The 14,317-nt window shown below is 36.7% G+C and overlaps 3 protein-coding genes across 4 annotated transcripts; 2 read left to right on the top strand and 1 right to left on the bottom strand.

Moving 5' to 3' along the window:
- Window positions 1–116: 116 nt before the first annotated feature.
- Window positions 117–6,427, top strand: LOC9314199 (condensin complex subunit 1). Of its 2 annotated transcripts, none has more exons than XM_021025590.1 (16): window positions 117–425; window positions 816–1,138; window positions 1,230–1,390; window positions 1,483–2,671; window positions 2,786–2,977; window positions 3,188–3,841; window positions 3,949–4,125; window positions 4,251–4,318; window positions 4,409–4,631; window positions 4,716–4,815; window positions 4,908–5,023; window positions 5,110–5,167; window positions 5,255–5,406; window positions 5,490–5,688; window positions 5,783–5,971; window positions 6,073–6,427. In XM_021025590.1, exons 1-16 carry the CDS (start codon window positions 290–292, stop codon window positions 6,153–6,155), a joined length of 4,020 nt encoding a protein of 1,339 aa, XP_020881249.1. In that variant the 5' UTR covers window positions 117–289; the 3' UTR covers window positions 6,156–6,427. The 2 variants fall into 2 exon arrangements, with proteins under 2 accessions (XP_020881249.1, XP_020881248.1); XM_021025589.1 differs by having other exon boundaries at window positions 119–425; window positions 5,490–5,694.
- A 222-nt stretch (window positions 6,428–6,649) lies between these two features.
- Window positions 6,650–9,589, top strand: LOC9312461 (cystathionine beta-lyase, chloroplastic). Its single transcript, XM_021025570.1, has 13 exons — window positions 6,650–6,916; window positions 7,061–7,229; window positions 7,332–7,447; window positions 7,528–7,598; window positions 7,691–7,782; window positions 7,884–7,971; window positions 8,045–8,156; window positions 8,252–8,348; window positions 8,454–8,535; window positions 8,647–8,764; window positions 8,865–8,972; window positions 9,061–9,163; window positions 9,269–9,589. Exons 1-13 carry the CDS (start codon window positions 6,854–6,856, stop codon window positions 9,442–9,444), a joined length of 1,395 nt encoding a protein of 464 aa, XP_020881229.1. The 5' UTR covers window positions 6,650–6,853; the 3' UTR covers window positions 9,445–9,589.
- Window positions 9,590–9,930: 341 nt separating this feature from the next.
- LOC9314198 (two-component response regulator ARR9) lies at window positions 9,931–12,041 on the bottom strand. Its single transcript, XM_021025571.1, has 5 exons — window positions 11,300–12,041; window positions 11,099–11,205; window positions 10,891–10,968; window positions 10,609–10,679; window positions 9,931–10,479 (listed from the first exon to the last, which is right to left on the bottom strand). Exons 1-5 carry the CDS (start codon window positions 11,400–11,402, stop codon window positions 10,134–10,136), a joined length of 705 nt encoding a protein of 234 aa, XP_020881230.1. The 5' UTR covers window positions 11,403–12,041; the 3' UTR covers window positions 9,931–10,133.
- Window positions 12,042–14,317: the final 2,276 nt, after the last annotated feature.

The following is a 14,317-nucleotide window of genomic DNA, read 5'->3' as shown; positions in this document are numbered from 1 at the left end:
TCGGTACGTTGAAGGATCTTCCAACCATTTAGATTTGGCCACGTGTTCGTATTTGGCCAGTCAAGCCGACGGGAAACGCATCGTCATCAATGCTCAAATAATTTAATTCGAGATAAATAATTAGGATCCGACCTGGTTTGTATCCGGAACCCGACTCGATTGGATGATCCATGAATTCCCGCTCCGTTGCCTGTTTCAATTTCATTTTGAAATTGAATCTCCCCAAAAGGCAGATTCTTCTTTCTATCTCTCTCCTCTGAGCAACGTCTCTCTCTCTCCCTAGACAAAAATGGCTCCTCCCTTTGTTTTCCCTCAAATTCTACGAGCCCTAGAAGAAGATCCGGAAGACAATCATCGTTTGTTCGCTCAGAATCCCGTCGATGTGACCTCTCTTCGTCCTTCCGATCTGGAAGAATTCGTCAAAGGTAATTTGTCTTTGTCTCTCCACTGTATGAGCGTATCTGATATGCAATTTCGAGAGGCTTAAGATTTGCTTTGCAATTGCAATTTGGGAGGAAATTTACATTGTGTCTGTTGATAGTGTCATTAGTCACTTGAGTCGTCAGGTGGGTTTAGTGGGAATTCGTGTATTCAAGCGAAACTGATCGATACGAGATTGATTAATTAAGTCGAGAGAAATTTTATTGAGTGCGTTTCAGGAAATGTGTGGAAGGTCAAATTTCTTCTCTGGCTCTATTGGAAAGTTTTACAAATTCTAAGTATCTAACTGTGAAGTCAAAGAGTTTAAATGTTTATGTTAGTTCTTTCGTGGTTGATATGTGAGGCATTTTGTTTACTTTCTTCTCGTGGAACAGGTGTATCCTTTGACCTATCTGATAGAGAACTCTTCTGTATCGAAGATCAAGATGTTTTTGATCGTGTCTACTCTTTGGTCAGGAGCTTTTTTAGTCTTCCTCCATCTTGCAAGTGTAATCTTGTAGAAAGCCTCCGGTCCAATCTAAGTGTTCTTCTTCCCAATGTCGATTCGATCTCCCGATCTGTCCAAGATCAGGAGGATGATGTTCCAATCATTGATAGGATCACATCACATCGCAATGCCTTGAAAATATACACTTTCTTTCTCCTCACTATTATTATGACTGAAGAATCACACATCAGCTCAGTTGACAGCACAAAGGTGTTTTCTTTTTTTCTCCAGCTGATAGTGTTACAGAATAAAATTCATCTCCTATTGTCGTCTTTACGATAGTGATGTTGTGGATGAACAGGTTGCAGCACGAGGGAGGAAAAAGCAAGTTATCCAGTCATGGAACTGGGAACCTCAGAGGGGTAGGATGCTCAATTTGGTCGCAAATTCTCTTGAGATCAACCTATCCTTGCTCTTTGGATCATCAGACCTAGATGAAAACTACCTGTCTTTCATTGTCAAGTAATTTCTGTGACCTAATGAATCTGGTTTATCTTTGCATATTCCATGTTGAAGATACATTCTCACATCTTTTTCATACTATTTCCTTGTAGAAACTCGTTCACTCTTTTTGAGAATGCCACAATCTTAAAAGATGCTGAGGCAAAAGATGCACTGTGCCGAATCATTGGAGCCTCTGCTACAAAATACCATTACATTGTGCAGTCATGTGCCTCAATCATGCACTTGATACACAAGTATGATTTTGCTGTTGTACATGTTGCTGATGCAGTTGCTAGAGCTGAAAGTAAGTATGCAGATGGTACGTTGGCCGTGACAATCATTAGAGATATTGGGAGGACTGACCCAAAAGCCTACGTTAAAGATACTGCTGGGGCTGATAATGTGGGGCGTTTCCTGGTCGAGCTTGCTGATCGTTTGCCAAAACTAATGTCGACAAATGTTGGAGTATTGGTCCCTCATTTTGGCGGTGAATCATACAAGATAAGAAACGCACTAGTTGGTGTTCTTGGAAAGTTAGTTGCAAAAGCATTTAATGATGTCGAGGGAGATATGAGTTCCAAGTCCCTTTGTCTGCGAACTAAGCAAGCTATGTTGGAAATTTTGCTCGAACGATGTAGAGATGTTTCAGCCTATACAAGGAGCCGAGTTCTTCAGGTGTGGGCTGAACTGTGTGAAGAGCATTCTGTTTCAATTGGCCTATGGAATGAGGTTGCATCAATATCTGCTGGAAGACTGGAAGATAAGAGTGCAATTGTTAGAAAATCCGCATTGAATTTACTGATCACGATGTTGCAACATAACCCCTTTGGTCCACAGCTGCGAATAGCTTCATTTGAAGCAACCCTGGAGCAGTATAAAAGAAAACTGAACGAACTTGAACCAAGCCTCCCTACTGAGCATGCATCAAAAGAGTCAACTTCAGATGGTGACTCCTGTAGTGGAGATGGTGAAATCGATGACTTGCATCTTGAAACGACAAATAAGATGCATCAAGATAGTCTATCTGATAGCTGTCAGCCAGAGAATGGAGAAGGCATCAGTGAGAAGGATGTTTCTGTTCCAGATATTGGTAACCTTGAGCAGACCAAGGCCTTGATTGCTTCCCTTGAGGCTGGATTGAGGTTCTCGAAGTGCATGTCAGCCAGTATGCCGATCCTCGTTCAATTAATGGCTTCATCTTCTGCCACTGATGTTGAGAATGCTATTCTTTTGTTGATGAGGTGTAAGCAGTTCCAAATTGATGGTGCAGAAGCTTGTCTCCGTAAAATTCTGCCTCTGGTATGGTCGCTTATCATCTATCATAACTCAAAATAATCCATTCTTCTGATATTTTTTAGTTAGCATCCCCTTAATACATTTGTGCTAAAAACCTTGTTTATTTTGTCTCTGCAGGCCTTTTCTCAGGATAAGTCTATCTATGAAGCAGTAGAGAATGCCTTCATCTCAATCTACATAAGGAAAAATCCAGTTGAAACGGCGAAACAGCTGTTGAACCTTGCCATAGATTCGAATATAGGAGATCAGGCAGCACTAGAGTTTATTGTTAATGCTTTAGTGTCAAAAGGTGAAATATCTAGCAGCACGGTAGGTTCCTTCTGTGTGACCCTAGCGTATGAGTATGCTATAAATTATTGTCACTGGATATGTATGGTCTGCTTATGCATGGTCAAGAACAACTAAAAAATAATGAGCGTTGTTATTGATTATTGATTCGCTCGAGAAATTTATTTCTCGGCGAAAAGGATTCCACCTGCTTAAGGCTAATAAGTGCTTCTATCATTTTTGTGTTTGTAGACATCGGCTCTATGGGACTTCTTTGGCTTTAACATCAATGGGACAACTGCAGAGCAAAGTCGTGGGGCTCTATCTATCCTTTGCATGGCTGCAAAGTCGTCCCCTAGGATTCTTGGGTCACACATACAGGATATTATCGATATTGGGTTTGGCCGTTGGGCAAAAGTAGAACCTCTACTTGCCAGAACTGCATGCACTGCTATTCAGCGGCTTTCCGAGGAAGATAGGAAAAAGTTATTGCTCAACAATGGCAGCCGATTGTTTGGTATTCTTGAAAGCTTGATCACTGGGAACTGGCTTCCAGAAAACATATATTATGCAACTGCTGATAAAGCCATAAGTGCCATATACATGATCCACCCAACTCCAGAAGCATTGGCTTCTACTATTATTAAAATGTCCGTGAGCACTGTGTTTGATGTAGTTGGACAAGATGAAGCACAGACTGATACCGTTAATAATAAAGTTGATATTCTGACTCCAATTCAAGTAACAAAACTCAGTAGATTCTTGTTCGCTATCAGTCACATTGCCATGAACCAGTTGGTGTATATAGAATCCTGTATCCAGAAGATCCGGAGACAGAAGACTAAAAAGGACAAATCGGCTGCTGAAAGTCAGGATACAGACGAAAACCTTGGGGCCACGCAAGAGGTACATACCGATTTTCGTAAAGCAGCTGGTGACACAAATGTTGCAACCCTAATGGGTTATTTTTGCTTACTAGTGCAATCTCATGCAAAGTTTTCTTTGTTTTATAGAACAATAACATAAATGCTGAGCTAGGACTTGCTGCCTCTGATGATGCACTGCTTGATACACTCGCTGAAAAAACAGAGAAAGAAATTGTTTCTGGTGGTTGTGGCGAGAAGAATCTGATTGGGGAGTGTGCAACTTTTCTCTCAAAGCTTTGCAGAAATTTTACTCTGCTGCAAAAGGTAGTTAGTTTTCCATTAATTTATTCTGTTTCGTGTGATGAAGTTATAAGCTTGTGTTTTATCTCCTTCTTTTGCTCATACATTTACTTTGTGATATACAAAACGATTTCTTTTCATTCTTACAGCATCCTGAATTACAAGCTTCCGCAATGCTTGCATTATGCAGGTTTATGATTATTGATGCAAGTTTTTGGTGAGATTAAATCATTATCATATATTCTCTTTATCCTTTACAAAACTGAATTTATAGTTAAATTGATGCATTAAACTCAATGTATGCCAGCGAATCCCATCTTCAGCTTCTCTTCACAGTTGTTGAAAATGCACCGTCTGAAGTTGTCCGGTCTAATTGCACCCTTTCCCTTGGAGATTTGGCGGTTCGTTTTCCAAATCTTTTAGAACCTTGGACAGAAAATATGTATGCCAGGTTACGGGATGCTTCAGTTTCTGTCAGGAAAAATGCTGTCCTGGTCCTATCACATCTTATATTGAATGATATGATGAAGGTTGGACTCCTTACCTCTCTCCTTGCTCTCTTTAAATATCTGCAATTATAATTTGAGGTTTTATTTTGTGAATCCTGATTTCAGGTGAAAGGGCATATAAATGAAATGGCTATATGTATAGAAGATGATGTGGAGAGGATCTCTAGTCTCGCAAAACTATTTTTCCATGAACTGTCTAAGAAAGGTCAGTTGCATTAGCTACTTTACATGACATAACAACTTCCACCTTTGAATCAAATTTAACACTTGAGCCTCTTTTCTGCCAAACAAATCCAGGATCGAATCCCATATACAATCTACTTCCTGATATACTTGGACAGTTATCCAACCGGAATTTAGAGAGGGAGTCATTCTGTAATGTCATGCAATTCTTGATAGGCTCCATCAAAAAGGTATATAGCTTTTCAATATTGAAGTTAGCGCATGACCAGTATTTGTTCGTATCTAATCACTCATCTGTATTCTCAACAATCTCCAGGACAAACAGATGGAGGCTCTGGTTGAGAAGCTTTGCAATAGGTTTAGCGGAGTCACAGGTATGCTTGTATTGATGATATATCCTTACACCTGTTATGGGTTTAACAGAAAGTATATCCCTTTGACGTCTACACCTAAACTTGCAGATGGAAAACAATGGGAATACATTTCGTATTCTCTTTCGCTGCTGACATTCACCGAAAAGGGAATCAAAAAGCTTATTGAGTCATTCAAGTCTTACGAGCACGCTTTAGCAGAGGATTTGGTGACCGAGAACTTTAGAAGCATAATCAATAAGGTCCGTTTTTTCTGGTTTTGGTCACCCTAGCCATTCTTTTCATGCTATATATGAGTTTGACATCTGGTTGTGAATCTGAACAGGGAAAGAAGTTTGCGAAACCAGAACTCAAAGCGTGCATCGAAGAGTTTGAAGAGAAGATCAACAAGTTCCACATGGAGAAGAAAGAACAAGAAGAAACCGCAAGAAATGCCGAGGTTCATAGAGAGAAAACCAAGACCATGGAATCTCTTGCTGTCCTCAGCAAAGTGATAGAAGAACCTGTAGAAGAATATGATGAAGGTGAAGGTTAGTAATTTTTTGACTCTTGGCTAAAGCACAGTTCATTGGCTAGTATCTCTCTTTTTTTTAAATGGACTGTTTTGTGTATTCTCAGGTGTTTCAGATAGTGAAATTGTGGATCCATCAATGGAAGAATTAGGTGATAATTTGAATGCAACTGGGTCCGAGGAAGAGCAATCTGATCCAGAAGAAGAACAGTCTGACTCAGAGGAAGAGCCAGGTTCTGCGCAATGTGGTACGACCATGACCAATACTCGTTCCTTAAACCGAAAGACTAGTGACGGTATGTGAAAACTTCCATATGTATCTTCAACAATCTCACACAACTTAAGCTACATTTTAGAAACTGTTATATACAGTTATGTAAAGTTATAAGGTTTTCAGGAGAAGAAGGCGAATCAGAAAGCGAGAGTAGGGAGTCATCGAGCAGCATCAGGAGAAACCTGAGGTCAGGAAGTAGAAGTTAAAGAAAGATTGTGTAGATGCAGAGAGAGAAACTGTCTGTTCAAGTTGCTCGACATCTCGAGAGCTATCTCTGTCTGTTTTGTTTCTCTCTATGATGCTTAGATATTGAAAATAGACAATATTTATTTGTCTGATGTCTTATGCCGGTTTAGTTGTGACAATTTGTAGCCAATTCTTCCAAGTAAAGGCTTTTGTAGCCAAAATCTATAAAGACCTGTTTGTATCAAAATACCTTTTTCTTGTCACTGCCGAATATATTAGTGTTATGTCTCAACTCTCATGGGAACATCGAGTAGGTGTTCACCTACTTTTCCCCACGTGTTTTTTTCCCTTCAGTTTTTTTTTTTTTTTCCTTCAAATTCTATCTATAGTAGCTGGTTTACTTTTTTTTTTTCTCCAAGTAGCTGGTTTACTTGTTAATGAAATTGATATCTGATCCTATCAAGGGTATACAAATTGCACAAACCATTGATTTTTTGAGTAAAACCAGACCAGAATTATATCGGTTTTGTCTATTCGTATCTAACTAAACCGAAAAAAAACCGAGACTTAAAGCCGCTTCAGTTTCTCTTCTGTCGTCTCCACACTCACTTGAGCACGAGAACTGCCTCCGTCGCCGACTTTATCTCGTCGGCTAATATCTCAGACGAGAAATCGACGCCGGAGAAGAAGCTTTTTTAATTCTCTTTCATCAACCAGAATGGCATCTTCTCTGTCACTTCATTCCTCCTTCGTACCTTCCTTCGCTGATCTCCCCGACCGAGTATTGCTCTTTACTTTACTATAATTTATTGACCTCTCAAATAAAGTTAATCCCTTTTTCCTCAATTTCTTTAGCTTTTGGTCTCTACCAAACCAATTTAAGTGGTATCTGATCATCTTCGTCTCTGGGTGTTTTTCTCTGAAGGGTTTGGTCAATAAGAACTCTCCGACCAGTGTTTCCATTTCCAAGGTTCCAACTTGGGAGAAGAAGCAGATCTCGAATCGCAACATTTTCAAGCTGAATTGCGTGATGGAGAAAAGTGTCGATGGTCAAATTCATTCTACTGTTAACAATACCGCAGATAGCTTAAATGGTTCGTTAAGCTTTAATAACTTCTTTGTTTTTGGATCGTATTGATGATTATTGTAAAGTTAACGTTTTTTTGTTGATTGATGGTGTTTCCATGTTTTTGCAGCTATGAATATCAAAGAAGAAGCTAGCGTCTCTACATTATTGGTTAACTTGGATAATAAATTTGATCCCTTTGAAGCAATGAGCACTCCACTTTACCAAACAGCTACATTTAAGCAGGTACTGAGCCGTAAATCGAACAACCTCGTTTATTATGGGAAGATTTTGTCACTTGATGCTAGTTTCTTTGCTTATTGTAGCCTTCTGCTATTGAAAATGGACCTTATGATTATACAAGAAGTGGAAATCCTACACGGGATGCATTGGAAAGGTAATTGTTTCTTAGCATCTTCTCGATTCCTAGGTGATTTAGCTATATTTGTATGTGTGTTCGTAAAACTTTACTTTTTATTCGTTTGTTAGCCTCCTTGCGAAGCTTGACAAGGCAGATAGAGCATTTTGCTTTACTAGTGGAATGGCTGCTCTTAGTGCTGTTACACACCTTATCAAAAATGGTAATTTCCGATACTGACTTCTCCTGGATTGTAATGTCTTTCCATTGGATTGGTAGCATAGATTTGGTCTCATTGTAGTATATTTAATATTGTTTCCATAGGCGAAGAAATTGTTGCTGGAGATGATGTATATGGTGGCTCAGACAGATTACTATCCCAAGTTGTTCCAAGATCCGGCGTTGTGGTAAAGTTAGTATTCCTACCTATGATTCTTATAACTAGTCATTCTGATAACTTAATGATTCCATTTGATATCTTGTAGACGAGTAAACACAACTAATTTAGACGAGGTTGCTGCTGCGATTGGTCCCCGGACTAAGCTTGTGTGGCTTGAGTCTCCAACAAACCCCAGACAACAAATTTCTGATATACGAGTAAATACTCTGTTTCTGCAAATTTTGAAACATGGCGGAAATCGACATATTCTGCCGTAATGTTTAATTGGTTTGATGGTTTTCTGTCTTTGCAGAAAATTGCTGAGATGGCTCATGCTCAAGGTGCGCTTGTGTTGGTGGACAACAGTATTATGTCACCAGTGCTCTCTCGGCCATTAGAACTTGGAGCTGGTGTGTAAAACAACTCAGACTTGCTTTCTATTGGCTAAAACTTTCGTTTTTCTGTTCTCAGATTTACTTCTTAATACTCATGTTTCAACTTGTATGGCTTTCTAGACATCGTGATGCACTCAGCTACTAAGTTTATAGCTGGGCACAGTGATGTGATGGCTGGTGTGCTTGCTGTCAAAGGCGAAAAGTATGTTGCCTCTACTCTTTTCTGTTTTTGAGTATCTTCTGCTTTCAAGTATCTGAGACATTTCTTTGAAATATCTGCTTTTCTTATATATAATGGTGTTAAAATTTCCAGATTGGCAAAGGAGGTGTATTTCCTCCAAAACTCAGAAGGTTCTGGATTAGCTCCTTTCGACTGTTGGCTTTGCCTACGAGGAATCAAGACAATGGCTTTACGGATTGAAAAGCAACAGGTCTTGACTTTAACCCCCCTAATTATCTTGAAATATTGTTCTCTCTCTTTTTTTTTTTGGGTTGGTTTCATTACTTACAATAGATGGCAAAAATCTTCAGGAAAACGCACGGAAGATTGCAATGTACTTGTCTTCTCATCCAAGAGTGAAGAAAGTGTACTATGCTGGTCTACCAGATCATCCTGGTCACCATCTCCACTTCTCTCAGGTACTAAAAAGCGTGAACTGATATATGAAGAATAAGAAGAAGATAGTTTAAGTTCTCAATATAACATTAACTCTTTTCATATATGCAGGCTAAGGGTGCAGGATCAGTTTTTAGCTTTATAACTGGATCGGTTGCGCTATCAAAGCATCTTGTAGAAACCACCAAATACTTCAGCATTGCAGTCAGTTTTGGTGAGACTCAAAGAAAACTTATATTTTGTTTCTTCTGGAGAAGCTCTAATAAGCTTTGGGATATTTTGGATTTTGATCTCTTCCACTTTTTCTCTTTGACAACAGGGAGTGTGAAGTCACTTATAAGCATGCCATGCTTCATGTCACATGCAAGCATACCTGCAGAAGTTCGTGAGGCCAGAGGCTTGACGGAAGATCTTGTCCGTATATCTGCTGGCATCGAAGATGCGGATGATTTGATCTCTGATCTTGACATTGCCTTTAATACATGTCCTCTCTAGCTTCCATTTGTGAAAACTCTGTTTTTCTTGTCTCAACTTTTGTAGTTTTATAGGTTCTTGAAGTAAGAATCTAATTAACAAACCGTAAGACATAATTTGGTGTTTGAAAAGAGATCAAGCAATAAATTCATCATTGTTAGATTTTTATGTTGCTTGTTTAGGTTTAAATCATGATTCATTGTTTTTTATGTAACAAGTACAGATCTTTCTTCGAAGTGACACAATTCTCAACAAGATTCTTGATCTGTGAAGAGAGGACACAGAGAGCAACTTGTCCTGATATTCTGTTTCAGGTTAGGTAGGACACAATAACATGGAACAAACCATGACACATTTGCACCAGAATTTACCAGATTTATACCTTTTTGATCGCTAGGACAGGTACGTATCTATACATGAAAACTACAGTGTGCAAATAAAGTGACCTATCGACAGATCCTTCATACCATTTTCAGATAGTTGAGTGCCTTTAAAGCAAAAAGTAAAGAGTGAAACAAAACTGGGAATTGGATTATTCACCATGTAAGATTTACTGATGTACTTATAAACATTATCCCCATACATCATATCATTATATGCCCTCTCTGCATTCCCTACTGAAACCATGTATTGTACCAGTAGAAGCATTCCTACGAAAATCTACAAAACTCTAAATCAGAAACCGGAAAAAGAAGCATCATTGCGGTAGATCAGACAGTGGTTGCGATACCGTCGAATCTAGGACGTGCTCTATCTGTTGAGATCCCTTCTTCCACTGACTTCCTCTTGTTGTTGGTACTCGATGGTTGCTCCTCTTGTTCTACTAATAGCAGATCTTGTTGCAGAGGCAGGATTTCAATTACAACTTTTGTTGAATCTTTAATCTCTGGTTCAACTGCTGCTGCTACAATTCCGTTTTCGACTTTTGAAGTTTTCTCAATCTCCTCCAGCTTCTGGTTCTTCAACTTTGTTTTCATCATATGAGGTTTCAACTTGTTAAGATCAGCCAATCTTACTGGTTTCAAGAAAAACTCTTCAGCTCCTTCTTCTAAACATCTGTTCATGATCAAGACACAAAACACACAAGAACTTCCCATTAATTCCCCGGGAAAGCTATGATGAGAGATTCAAACCACAATCTAAAGGAAACCAAACTCAAACTTCATTGGTTCACTCTTTCTTTACCTGCTGATTCTTGCAGGAACGTTCTCAGAGGACATGATAACTACTGGTATGTCTCTAAAAGCTGATGATTCCTGCAAAATTGCCAGATTAATCAAAAGATGTTATCAATAAATTGTACACATCAAATAGCATAAAGGAGAAGGAAATAAACACGAATATTCTAAAGAGATCTTCTATTGACATTCCCTTATTTTCTTGATTAAAAATATGAAAACTTTCTTGGTTTCTCTAAAACTATTTTTCCAAAGATGGAATCGAATAAATTAGGAAGAAAACAAGTACCTTGACTTTCTTGAGCAAATCATAACCAGTCATGCCAGGCATACAATAATCTGTAATTATAAGATTCACTTCAACTACCTGTTGAAAGCAACAATCAAACACAAGAGTTCTTTAACAACAAAAACAATCAAACAGAAGAAGAAACTTAACATTAAAGCGATTTACAAAAAAAAAAAAAAAGAAAAAAAAAAGAGCAAACTTGTCGAACCTGGTGAGTAACCGGAGACTTAGAAAGCGCATTTGGGTCGTTACTATCAATACCTTGTCTTAAACCCAGAAACTCCAAAGCCTTTGAGCCAGAATCAACAGTAGTTACTACAAATACCAAACACATAAAAAAGCTTAGATCTTTCTTCGATTTTCTCAAACAAAGATTGGGACTTTGTTTTTGTATTAACACTCATTATACCTTGACACGAAGACTTCTGAAGCAATCTCTCTATATATTTCCGATCAAATAAACTATCATCAACAGCTAAAACATGAAACTGCGATTCTGCTGCCATACCCATTGCAAAACTTGAAGATAGAAAAAGAAATCTCAAAGAAGATCAAATCTCAAATCGATGAACCCAGATGTAAAGTCTTCGACTTTTTTTTTTGTTCTTCACTAAAAAGAATCAATTTTTTTTTTTCTCTGGGATTTGATGCGATTTTAATCTTTAATTTACGATGCTGAAGCTTAGGTGAGGAAGAGAAATAAAAGAGTTTGCACTTAAAACAAGATCTCTGATTATAACTCTTTTTTTTTTTTTCTACCAAATCTTTGCAAAAGAGAGAGGGAAAAATGAATAAAACTAATTTAGCTTTGAATTGTGGAGAAAGCAAAATTACTAATAGAGAAAGAAAAAAAAATAGTTTTTTTAAGAAGACAGCGCAGAGGAAGGAAAAAAAGACAAAGTTTCTAAAATAAAATAAAATAATCAAAACAAATCTTTTGGAGGATTTTTAAGGATTAGATAAGAGGTGGGCTTTGCTTTATATGTATACTACTACCACAACCGCTTGATTTTTTACACCAAATATGAAAAATACATATATAACATCTTCATCATATATGCAAAAATCTAAAAATTCTTTTATGGACTTCATAAATTTTATAAATATATATTTGTATAACATATCACATCACCATCTTCATTTATTTTATATTTATAAATATATTATAACATCATATAAAAAAACATAAATACAACTATCGAACAAATGTATAATATATCCGTAACAAACATATCGGTATACATTTAATGAACAATCAGATTTATAAAACATGAAATCAAAGATGGACGACCAAACCTATAACATATTAAATATCAAAAAAATTACATCTATAATTTGACAAAAAAAAAAAAAAAATTACATCCATAATAAATGAATAAGACTGTCAGATGATTTCGGTGGCTAATACTTGTGTGAAGAAAATTAATCACAATTGTTAATCATCAAATGAAAGCGTTGAAAATACAAACTAAAATTTACTAGTTCCACAAATAAAAATGACAAATCCATTTTTGTATAATCTTTAGACGGTTTTGTTGGTTAAATATTATTCTTCATCCATATAATATTAATCATCTTGCTCTTCATATTCTCCTACTTAGACCATTTAAAAAGTTCAGTAATTTAACCTTTTTTTACGTTAAAGATCAACTTATTCTTGATTAAACTTTTTTTCCTAGTTTTCTTAGTAAAATACTAAAATGTATAGTCTTCCCAAACCTTTGAAGTCTAAATTCATGAAGAAATAAATGCAGAAACGGGACCCGCCAAAATCTTGAGAGATACAGGTGACGTCATCAAAGATGCCTTTTTTTTGTTTATCATATCATTGTTTTTTTCCTCCAATTAAATTCAATACATAAAAATAGAGAAAACAATATTCAGCGAAACGTGAAATAATGAGCAGTTGGGTTTGTGGTGGCAACGACATGGCAATTTTAAATCGATTCTCTTGCAAAGATTTGTTTCCCATGGTCATGCCCCATTCATCATCATCATAATTGCCATTATCAACATGTTCATCTACTATACCTGACACGTGTCTAACTTTTGGGGCCACACGTCAAAATCCCTCCAACAAGGAGTACTCTCTCTCTCTTACCCTAGTCACAATGTTTAAAAATGTGGTTTAGACCTAGGAAGCACAGAAGGTTCGTCGAAGGTCCGCTTCCTGCTTTAGAATATTAGTCGGAATCGGAAGTTCTTGGAAGCTTTTGGAATCTCGTTTTCATATCGTTTCCAAAAAATTCATTTTGGAAGCTTATGATTCCATTTTGAAAGCTTGCGTTTCCATTCTAAAAATTTGATAGTCACATATTAATAAGAAATATAAAATTATTTTTATAGTATTTTTTACAATTAAAAGAAACCAAAACTAATTTTGCAATTTAAAAATTTTGCATACTAATTTTTGTATTTTATTTTTAAAAGATTATGCTTAACAAAATAACCACGACATAAATTATCTATTTGGAAAATGTTGGAATGATTAATTGAATTGAATAAACTTTGAGAAACTTGAATTTGATGATGTGTTATCGATAAAATGGAATTTGAAACCATTTTACTGGATGGGATTAAGAAAATGAGAGTGAAGATAGTGATCTAAAATTTTAACTTTGAACTAGTTTATTTTTATTTATTGCGAAAATAAACTATTTGGTTTTTATTTGTAGTTAAAGTATTTAAAATTTATGTATTAGATTTGTGTTGTTAATTATATGTTTTAATATTATATAATGCTTAATATTTTATTATATATATATATATAAATTTCTATACACGCTTCCAACACGTACCCACTTCCTAAAATTTCTAAAAAAATCGCTTCCACGTTTCCAAACGCTCCGCTTCCGCGTACCCGCTTCTGATTCCATGCAATATAAAGGTTTAGACAGTGATTAGGCTCCCGCCTAGGCGTTTAATAGTACCAAACCGCCACAATTTATGTCAAATCTAGATGAAACAAATTGATCAATTGATCTAGACATTCTATTTCGTTTAAATCGACCAAAAACCGTTTTTTAGACTTAACAAAAACAAAAAAAAAAAATGACCTTAGTCCTTTAAATTATGGAAAGGGTTAATTTCCTAAATGTTTTCGTTGCTTCTTATGTCCTAGTATAGTCGAAATGAAATCTTCTCTTAATTAATCCGAAAAGCTACCGGTCTCAATCAATCGTTAGTCAACATGATGAATCCACAAGTTAATCGACTTTGTTTTTTTCTTAACACAAATGGACCAAATAAAAGACATGAAAGAGTAAGGCACTCAAGTAATTCAAAGATGGTGGAGAAGAGGAAGAAATGAGAAAAGGAATCAAAGGATGGTGGAATTGACCAAAAAGATATGGTTCGTTCTCGAGTGGTCTATTTAATTTTAATCCACAATGTCGGGAAGACAATGCTTTTAATCCACAATAGTGAG

Source organism: Arabidopsis lyrata, assembly GCF_000004255.2.
Source record: "Arabidopsis lyrata subsp. lyrata unplaced genomic scaffold ARALYscaffold_5, whole genome shotgun sequence".
Lineage (NCBI taxonomy): Eukaryota > Viridiplantae > Streptophyta > Magnoliopsida > Brassicales > Brassicaceae > Arabidopsis > Arabidopsis lyrata.
Note: the sequence above shows the minus strand (reverse complement) of the source record. Positions and strands in the feature narration are given on the sequence as shown.